Source organism: Entelurus aequoreus, linkage group LG12, assembly GCF_033978785.1.
Source record: "Entelurus aequoreus isolate RoL-2023_Sb linkage group LG12, RoL_Eaeq_v1.1, whole genome shotgun sequence".
NCBI lineage: Eukaryota > Metazoa > Chordata > Actinopteri > Syngnathiformes > Syngnathidae > Entelurus > Entelurus aequoreus.
This window is the reverse complement of record NC_084742.1, coordinates 28367349-28378485: the sequence shown is the minus strand read 5'-3', so window position 1 is coordinate 28378485 and position 11137 is coordinate 28367349. Positions and strand designations below refer to the sequence as shown.

Genomic DNA, 11137 nt, shown 5'->3' with positions numbered 1-11137 from the left:
ACACACACACACACACACACACACACACACACAGACACACACACATATATTTTTGTTGCATGACTTTAATGACACATTGCTGTGTACAAGATGATCAGAAAGACTCGCACTCGGTGTCTAGAGTGGTGCACGCAGCGCAGTGACAGTGTATGGCCACCGGGTAGTGATAGAGAGGCGAGACACCGGGGTGGCAGCCGGGCAGCCGCGCACTAACGTAGCGTGTCAGTGCGTACGTGCACACTCGGTGGTGCCGGTGAATGTAGGGGGGCTCCGGCACTGGCCTCTGTGTATTGTGCAAGAGAGAGAGGGGAACATTATTGACTTTAATAATACAATGCAATGACAACCTCCCACCAGCAGGTGGCGACATGTTAAATTGTGTGCAAATATTACCTCCCAGGTGTGACATCGTCCCCAGCAGGCCTCTGTGGTGACGCGCAGACCCCTGCAGCCGGGCTTCTGGGCCACAAAAGAGAACTCGCGGACCGCACAGCCACGGAAGCTGTGGAGCGCAGCCATCGATGTGGTCACGGCCGTCGGCGACCCGGCGAGACCTTGACCCAGCAGCAGCAGGACGAGCAGGACGAGAGCCAGATGCATGCTGGGAAAAAAATTAATTAGTCAGTCAAAATTCAATCAAAGACGATTTTAATTGACAAGAAGGTGCAGCCTGCAGAGCCTTTTACAGGGTGAAACAGTGCCCTCTGGTGGTCACTTAAGTTATTGTATCGTCAAACTGCACTTCCGTGACTATTCACAACTACAGTACAATAATAATACTCATATTATAATTGCAATGGTTAACAAGTAAACACTTGATCATTATAAAACATAATTATACACATTTAAAAAAAAAAACATATTAAGAAGTGGTATAAGAAAACTTGTTTTTTAACGTATTGGATATTACTAGCAAGCAACTTTTACCTTGACCTTGTGCTTGAATTATTTAAAAAATAGAATAAAAACATTGTACCTTTTTTTGTGTCTGAAGGTCCCAGCTGGTGTGTCTCTGCTCACACGACAAAATGACATGGAACCAAGTTGTCTTCTTTTTTTTTCTTTTTAAAGAAAGTCATTAGGGCGGACGGACACTCTGACATCATGGTAATTACCATTTTAACTCCACACGAGAGAGACCCCCAGGCAGAACAATCATGGAGATTCCCTCCCTGGAAAATACTGATACTTGTCTGTACAGTACTGTATGTGTTTTCTTAACCCCAGCATCTCCCACTGCCATTGCACTGCATTTATTTGACCATGAAGACAGAATGTAAGACACACATTAAAGGTTATTAATTCATTAGGATTTGATTGAAATAAGTATTTGATCCCCAAGCAAAAATTACTTACTGCGTGACTAAACTGCCAAACAGGATTAAAGCCCAAATCTGTGCATTGTCACTATGTATGTATATATATATATATATATATATATATATATATATATATATATATATATATATATATATATATATATATATATATACATAAATATATACATACATACATATATACATATATATATATATATATACATACATACATATATACATACATACATATACATATATATATATACATAAATACATATATATATACATGTATATATATACATATATATATACATATATATATATATATATATATATACATATATATATATATACATATATATATACATATATACATATACATATATATCTATACATATATATATACATATATATATATACATATATATATATATATATATATATATATATATAAAAAAAAAAATATATATATATATATATATATATATATAAATATAAATATATATATAAATATATATATATAAATATATATATATATATATATAAATATATACATATATATATATAAATATATACATATATATATATATATATATATATATATATATATATATATATATATATATATATATATATATATATATATATATATATATATATATATATATATATATATATATATATCAGTGGCGTGCAGTCACTAGAGGCAGGGCCTCACCTGCCATCATGGAAAGAGAAAAAAAAGAAAAAGAAAAAAAAATTAACTAAATTGTTATATGTATCCAGTGATTATACTAAAGTTATTTTCCATTTAACTTCACCAGTTTTAGATTATTTTTATTTTTATTTACACATTTGCCGTTCAAATACTGAGAAGAGACGGTGCGGTGATCAGCAGCCAGTTGAGGCACTTGTGCCTCACTATGGATTGCGACTCGGCTAACTGCTGGCCTGCTGTGCAGTGACACCGTGTTGCTATATGAATTATATTATACATTTCCATAGTTTAGTTAGCTGAGGTATATAATGTACAGTGTATTTTGTCAACAACTGTATGTGTGTAACGTATTTTTAGTGCTGAGCGATCATAAATCTGCTGCGGAGACACACTGTGTGAGGCTCGTATCATAACCCCGCCTCCTGGTGCCAAGCACCTCCACCGCAGAATGCACTGCCCGACGGGAGCACCGCGGCCACACCAACCAAAGCCCACACCCAAACCCTCCACGTGCAAGACCGAATCCACCCAAAAAAAGTCACTTAACAAGAAGCCAAAAAGTGCAAAAACAACAATGCTCGCGCTGCAGGAGCCGCGAACGACCGCAGGGACACAACATTAGGTACACCGGCACTGCAGGTTCATATGTTTTTAAATTTGACTGTGATGATGCATGTCGTGCCTCACCAGACATTAACCTCACCGCACGCCACTGATATATATATATATATATATATATATATATATATATATATATATATATATATATATATATATATATATATATATATATATATATATATATATATATATATATATATATATATATATGTATATATATATATATATATATATATATATATATATATATATATATATATATATATATATATATATATATATATATATATATATATATATATATATATATATATATATATATATGTGTGTGTATTGTATGCATGACACTTTTAATAGCTGCTCTTCGGGGTTGTGATTGTGACATCACCTCTGAGCAAACACAACTCTATTTAGCTGTTTGCTTCAAAATGAAAGGTGAGTGTTAGTGCAGCTGTAACTAAAAACCGCATTACACCAGTGTGCCTGAACAAGCCGCCTGGACATAAGCGCAAGGATTGTTTTGGAGGTCCACGTCACGAAACATTTGTACGGCACGCCGGTGTAGCATACACGGGCATCTCGATACAGAAACATTGTACAGGTTTCATCAAGTGAAGTCACAACTGAAATGGTCAAAACTCAACAAAATGCACTTCTGGAGAGCAGCCAAGTGTACAAGCATTTGCAAGGGTCAAAGTACGTGTCTGATGTCAGGTCTGTTGGTCACGCTCAGGGAGGGGATGGCACCGATGTGCATTTTCCCTCCAATACTGTGTTTAAGGATCTACACCAGGGCTATTCAACTACATAATGAAGAGGGACGTGGAACGTCACCTCGCTGGGGGGGAAGGTGCCTGAGCTATTGCGCGAAGTAGAGAAGTTCTGGCTAGATATAGTCGGACTCACTTTGACGCACAGCAAGGGCTCTGGAACCAGTTCTCTCGAGAGGGGCTGGACTCTCTTCCACTCTAGGTTGCACGCAGTGAGAGGCGAGGGGCTGGGGTGGCAATTCTTTTTGCCCCCCTGCTCAAAGCCAGCGCTGAAATTCAACCCAGTGGACGAGAGGGTAGCTTCCCTCCGCCTTCAGGTGGGGGGACAGGTTCTGACTGTTGTTTGTGCTTAAGCACCAAACAGCAGCTCCTCCACATCTAGAGGAGCCAGATGAGGTGGTTCGGGCATCTGGTCAGGATGCCACCTGAACGCCTCCCTAGGGAGGTGTTTAGGGCACATCCGACCGGTAGGAGGCCACGGGGAAGACCCAGGACACGTTGGGAAGAATGTGTCTCCCGGCTGGCCTGGGAACGCCTCGGGATCCCCCAGGTGAAGCTGAACGAAGTGGCTTGGGAGAGGGAAGTCTGGGCTTACCTGCTTAGGCTGCTGCCCCCGCGACCTGACCTCGGATAAGCAGAAAAAGATGTATGTATGGTTGACTTAAGGGGCTGATTAAAACAAATTAAATTGATACATTTGGTGTCTGTTGGCTTTTTTTTAATTGACATATGTATTTTCATACGTAGGAGATATTATCAACATATTTGCAGTTTCTTGCGTCTGGAACGTTCCAGCGCACACTCTCAGTTATTACCAGCGTCTTACACTAGCGTACCTTCAGCGCGCTAAAAAGTGGGTTTTGTTGTATCACACTGCAGGACTGCTTCCAAAATGCCTAGACAAGAACGCCACAGGTGGGAGCACGATGACGTTAATGTGCAGTAAATGAGTGTTTCCATGATGAAAGCAGCGTAGTACACGCAAAAATCTCATTTAAACAGGGCGGTCTGCACCAGTTATCAATTGTACACGAAGCCAAACAACACGGCCACTAATATTTCAAGCAATTTCATAGTTTGCACATGCTGTTTAACGGGTGTTATTAGGATCTTAACAGATGAAATAACTCTACCAAAACATACTATTATAAACACTATATAACCAAAGAAGTTAAACAAATGACTGTCATGACCCAATGTCTGGGTCATGTCTCGTTTTGGGTTTCTGTTATTTTTTGCAGTTAAGTGTTTCTGTTCTCAGCGCTCTGTCCTTTGTTCACTTTTGGTTGCCAAACGCTGTGTTTCTTACACACCTGTTCCTGTTTGGTGATTGGTGTTTGCACCTGCGGTCGCTGCTAATCGTTTCCCCTTACATACCGGCAGTGTTGGGACTAACGCGTTATTTTCGGCGGTAACTAGTAGTCTAACGCGTTATTTTTCATATTCAGTAACTTAGTTACCATTACTACATGATGCGTTACTGCGTTATTTTTTATGTATTATCGGCTAGAAACAGAAGATCTGAGTGTGTTTTATTGGAGAGTTGCAGTGTCGTCCTTCTGATTGTTCCTGTGTCACAAGGAAGAGAAGAGGCGCGCTCTGTGTGTGTCTGGGTGTGGGTGTGGGGAGGGGGTAGGGGGGGCGTGTCTGTGTTTGCTAACAAGACATCATGGCGGAGCCGCAGTCGAGTTTCTTAACATGGAGATATTCTCACTACTTTTCTTTTGTCGAGCACAAAGAAAAGAACAGTTTAGTTAAATGTAAGTTGTGTCTTGGATCAAAGATCCCATCTACTGCCCAAAACAGCAATTCAAATCTGCTGAAACAGCTACAAAAGCAACATGCTTTGACGAAGCTAGTAAAGAGAGACACAGACTCCGATGCCACTTCACCTCCACCACCACCACCACCACCACCACCTATGGATTTTAACGGAGGGACTGCTAGCCAGGACAACAATGATAAGAGCCATTACAGCGTACAGTATGTGCTAGAAAACATGCAGGCTATTTCTACAGTGGGGTCACCCGATTTCAGGCAGCTAATTAGCATGATACTGGCGTCAAACAGCAAATGGCACGGAAAACATTTTCACGTACCTGGACAGTGAGTACATAAACATGGAAAGAGAGCTAAAGAAAACACTCCAAACTCTGCCTCTGCTCATCATTCAGCACTGAAGGTACACACACTCTTGTCAATTCTCTTATACACTCATTCATTCTAGACTTCCAGAGTGTTTAATTATACATCACTCTAAATGTATAGACTATAAAGTTCACAAATGATAAATGGGTTATACTTGTATAGCGCTTTTCTACCTTCAAGGTACTCAAAGCGCTTTGACACTATTTCCACATTTCCACATTCACACACACATTCACACACTGATGGCGGGAGCTGCCATGCAAGGCGCTAACCAGCAGCCATCAGAGGCAAAGGGTGAAGTGTCTTGCCCAAGGACACAACGGACGTGACTAGGAAGGTAGAAGGTGGGAATTGAACCCCAGTAACCAGCAACACTCCGATTGCTGGCACAGCCACTCTACCAACTTCGCCACGCCGTCCCTACAAACATAAAGAGGGATCCTAGTGGGCCAGGCCAATCTTTCCTTTTCTCTAAACTAAAACTGGGGAAATGCATAGAGTGTTCTGGGCTTCAGTACAGTGTTGATCTCATGAAGACATGATTTTATTTCACAATTCCTTGAGAGAGAAAAAATGCCTGGTTAGGCTTTGTGTATGTCATGTGTGCCTTCCTTAGGTAAAGCCAGGTTTACAGCTATGTTGTACATGTTGTGACATGTTATTATGCTGTTTGTTACTTATGTACAGTATGTTATGTTGCAGCTATTTAAAATAGTTTTGTCAATTTGCTCTGGTCTGAAATAAATTGGCCCTTTGAAACATATCTTTGTCTTTGTGTGTTGTATGTAGACCACATTGCTTAGCAGAGTTCAGTGATGCAAATGCATGTCAAGTTGATCAACAGATTGTATTTTTCTCCAGTACAATAACAGTACTGAAATGAAGGCTAAAAGGGCATTAATGGGAGCCTTAAAAAAAAGAAGAAAAAAAGAAGTAACTAAATAGTTACTTTTCACAGTAACGCATTACTTTTTGGTGTAAGTAACTGAGTTACTTTTGAAATAAAGCAACTAGTAACTGTAACTAGTTACTGGTTTTCAGTAACTAACCCAACACTGCATACCGGTGTCAATCTGTTTTTGGTTGCTGGATCAATGTACGCGCTATGCGTCATGTGCGTTCGCTTTCTTGCTGAGAGAACCATTCCTCCTTTCGCTGTTGGCAGCGGTTGCATGCTTTTTTTTACCTCTCCGAACTAAACTAAGTTTTGCTGTTTGGATCCCTGCGTGCCTCCGAGCGACACGCTTTTCATGTTTTTGCAGCTTATATGGAATAAAAGGGATCTTACCTGCACGCTGCTCTTGCTTCTTCGTGTCCTTTTCCGCATCGTAACAACACCACCATCACAGCAATGTGACCCGAACATAACACTGACGACTGACTGCATCTGAAGTAAACAAGCTACATCCACACTTTAATTACATAAATCAGTGTTTCATAACCATATGGCCGGGAACCATAGAGGGCCACCATAAATATATTTCTTAGCTGTGGTCTGTATGGGCTGCAGCAGTACTTTGTAGTTATACACTTTTTCACCACTTGTGGCAGTAATGACCATCTCAAAGACTGGAGCGAAAGCTTAAGTTCCTTAAGCGCAAAAATTATGATTCAAGTAGTGAAGCTATATTTTCATCTATCCATCCATTTTCTATCGCTTGTCCCTTTCAGAGTCACGGGGGGTGCTGGAGCCTATCTCAGCTGCATTCGGGCGGTAGGCGGGTCTCTAGGGCCAATTTAGTGTTGCCAATGAACCTATCCCTTGGTGCATGTCTTTGGAGGTGGGAGGAAGCCGGAGTACCCGGAGGGAACCCACGCAGTCACAGAGAGAACATTGCACTTTAATTTCATTGATCGTTTAAGAAATATATTCATTGTTTTAGTTTATTTTAGCATATAACATAATTGTCTGTATATTAGTTGTAGAAAATGGATGGATGGATGTATGAGTCCCTTCTAATGCAGTGTATTTGATTAATATTTATTTTTCTAATTAATTATAATATGTATATAACAATAATATAATACAATCTAACAATAATAAATATAATCTATGTGATTACCACATGGTCTCACTGCATTTGACAAGATTGTAAACTGTAAGTAGGTTAAATGTAATTATTGAATATCATTTAAATCAGGAGTAAGATTACTAATTCAATGTTAATATTTGAGTAGGCCCCACGCCCCAAGGTAAAAAAAAAAAGATTAAAAACCCCTGACATCAATCACATTACGAAAAAAAATGTGGAACTGCCAAAAGAGAAAGGACTTACAGGGGTGCTTTGAGGAACATCTCAGTTATATAAATCACAAGTTATGACCTGAGTGTTCTACGTTTGATAGCAAGGTTAAAATGTCAATGCAAGGATCTGCCAATGTTTACAGTGCTTCGAGTTCCTCTATAGAACAGGATCACACTAGGGATTTTAGAAATTTGCTGCAGAAAGGTTTATTGCTCAAGTTATGAACTGAACTCGGGAGCGGATTTGGCCCCCAGGCCGCCAGTTGAAAAACCCTATCAGAGACACTGCGTCAAAGTGGTTTTGATTCAAAGCAGAGTGGGTTTTGTTTTTATTGTAGCACTGTGAGCATGTGTGATGGAAAGGGGCCAGAGAATTGACAAGGTGAGATTTTATTGGATATTCGGGTGTTTTTTACTTTTTGTTTTTGTGTTTCGCTGCGTCTTTGCTTGATTACAAAACATGTCGATGAGGTCGTCTGGCAGGAAACAAAGCGGGATGTTTACATACTCTTGATATTCAATCTTTTCTTACTCCATATATTGTAAATCCTAAATCCTATATTTGTGGACATTCTGTCTTATTCAGTAAAAACTTACAAAGAAGAAAATGAGACAATAAGAGACAAAAGGATGACACAAAAAAGCTCAGACTCAAGAGTTGTTTTAACAATGTGAAGTTTCATTTTGAGCACATAGTTGATGTCCCACCCCCCCACCCAGTTACTTACAGTAATCCTTTCTACATTCAAATTAAAAACACCCACCCGAAATATACATCAGCTTCCTCTCAGAAGATCTCTTATTGTCATTAAAACAAGTTTTTCATCTGGAAGAAGACAACAACCACAGACTGGTCAGGCATCAGGACAGTGCAAATCTAAGAGTTGAGTGAAATTGCTACGTTAGAATGCATTTGGAACGACACTCACACCGCGCTGACAGACTGACTTATTGCCATTTGAGCATGTCTACATCTATGTCTTTTCTTTCCTGTCTCTATGGTGACATCCCCCACTCAATCCACACTTCTTTGTGATAAAAATCGCCACATGGGGGCGTGAAGGAGCGGGATGGATGTGACTACACACACAACCACACCACACACACAGTTGCTGTTCAGGAGTACAATCGAATCGTGATGCAAACAATCACAAAAAAAGTTCAAGTTGGTTTGTTTGGCCTGAATTTACATAATAGTTTTTGGGGAGGAGTTTAAGGAATCAGCAGGGAGCCACCAGGGAGCGATGAACATTTATTTTCTAAATAGTAAAGTAAGTCCAAAAAATAAAAATGAGCCAATTAAAAAGGCAAGCCAAGCATAAATTGCATGTGTCTGTATAAACTGTGACATGTTAAATACATTTCTCGACACTTGGATTCCAAACATTTGACTGGTTTGGTTGAAAGGTAGTTCATAAACAATCAATTAGTTTGACGATACATTCTCATGTAAACGCTGTCTCACACACACAAACACACGCGCGCACGCACACATTAACACGTTCAAAACTGATCCGTGTTGTCAAATTAAATTACATTTCCTCATGGAATAGAAAATAAAGTTTCAGTATAAGGTTTTATTTTCTCAGAATACAAAAACAATCGTTATAAAGTACTTTTTAAGACAACGTGAAAAAGAAACACTAACACTAAAATATCGATTCGTTTTGTACAGTGGAACCCACTCATGTCGAAGCCCCTCGGACTGGCTGACTGACATCGACATAAGCGTTTGTCGACATAATTGAAACATAAACCAGCCATTGCTCGCACATATACTTGTGACCTTGGCCAGAGACAAAAAGAGAATGAGTGATGATCAATTATTTTTGCATCCACGGCAGTTTGTTGACATGGTTTGTGTATATTTTCATTTTTATTTTTCTGTTTTCATGATATTTTGTACCCATATCTAACAGAGCTGCTGCAGTAATTTTGTTGTATGTCTTGACTATAATTACAATAAAGCTTTCATACACAGCGCAAATCTTTCTTCCAGTAGCAAACAATCTAAAATAAATAAATAAATAAATAAATACATATGTGCACGTTGTAAGTTGCTGTGGTAGGATTCAAGATAAAACTGCCATGCTTTCATTTTACTTTGCACTGAAGTTACCGAGTATACATTTTAATGCATTGTAGCAATCCATTGGAATATTCACGCTGCTCAGCGCCATACCTGTCAACATTTGTATTTCAGATTTTGGGAAAAAAAATTATTTAAATTTTCAGCAACAAACCGCAGCTAAATCACTAAAAACAAAATCATGTTTAACATGCCCTGACTTCGGAAGGAAACTCAGGTCTTCTGCCATACAAGGAAGGTTCACTAACCATTGCAGCACATGAATTAGGTTTAGCAGTCCAAATTTAACGCTGCCTTTGGGGGTCTCTGTTATATAGTGGAAATGAAAACAAAAACACATTTCTGGGCTCCGCTTATGCTTGAAACATTTTTCATGCTGGCTCATGTCAATTCTTCCTCTGTGTTACGAATCTTACAAAAAGCATTAGGGTGTGGGACCTGGCTGCTCAAAAAACTTGAGGTACGGATAATAAGTCTCCTATTTGTCGAGATATTAACACAAAGTTTGGATGTTTGGCTGAAATGCCTTCTCTGTCATCTGCTAAACATCTACCTCTCTCACATTGTTGATTTGATTGAATCACTTAACATGTGACTCGCCAGGCTGCCTGTCACCATTGTTACGTTGATGTTTACCAACTATACTTGAGTTCATTTTTTTTTATGGAAGGCACAAAAAAAAACTGGACCGGGAAGAGACTGGCAAACAAGGGAAAAAACAAGGTTGACAGGTATGCTTAGTGCTAAACAAATACTACAACATATTTCGACATAAACATCTTTCATAGAAATGACCCCTTTGGTTCTCAAATTTTATGTTGTTAAAATCGGTCAACCAAATGTGACAATGTCGACTCAAGCGCACTTTTTAGTAATAAAAAGAACACGGTGGATCGGGAATTGATAAGTTGGTCCACACAGATGAGTTGTCGACATAAACAGGGCTCCACTATACCTTCTTCTGTTTGAAGCATCGCCGTTACGTCTGCCTAGGTGGCGCTCTCTCCTGGGCCGCCCCTGCTGGCCTGGGCCTCGGCCTTGTCGGAGCGGGCTGCCTGCGGGGACAAGGGAGGCGGCGGGTCCCCTCTCGCGCCTCGCTCTTGTAGGTTGCGCTGATTGCGGGCGGCCTCAGTCAGCATCTGCAGCCAGCGCTCCTGGTGCTCCTCCAGGCCTCGCCAGAGCTCAGCACGCTCCCTCTCACGCTTCATCTCCCTGTAGAGGGCACAC

General features: G+C 39.8%; 2 protein-coding genes across 4 annotated transcripts in view; both read right to left on the bottom strand.

Annotated features, from left to right (window-relative positions):
- LOC133661259 (glycoprotein hormone beta-5-like) lies at nucleotides 1-600 on the bottom strand. The gene is made up of 2 exons (XM_062064401.1): nucleotides 394-600; nucleotides 1-283 (listed from the first exon to the last, which is right to left on the bottom strand). The coding sequence occupies exons 1-2, from the start codon at nucleotides 598-600 to the stop codon at nucleotides 95-97; spliced, it is 396 nt and encodes a 131-aa protein (XP_061920385.1). The 3' UTR covers nucleotides 1-94.
- ppp2r5b (protein phosphatase 2, regulatory subunit B', beta) overlaps nucleotides 586-11137 on the bottom strand; it is an 85293-nt gene continuing 74741 nt past the window's right edge. Inside the window, exons 12-13 of one of the 3 annotated variants that reach the window (XM_062065404.1) lie at nucleotides 10866-11122; nucleotides 586-601 (exon numbers count right to left, since the gene is read on the bottom strand). In XM_062065404.1, the coding sequence (XP_061921388.1) occupies nucleotides 10900-11122 (223 nt within the window). In that variant the 3' untranslated portion in view covers nucleotides 586-601; nucleotides 10866-10899. Of the gene's footprint in view, nucleotides 602-8536; nucleotides 11123-11137 lie in introns of those variants that run through there. The other 2 variants (XM_062065403.1, XM_062065405.1) reach the window with 2 other exon arrangements.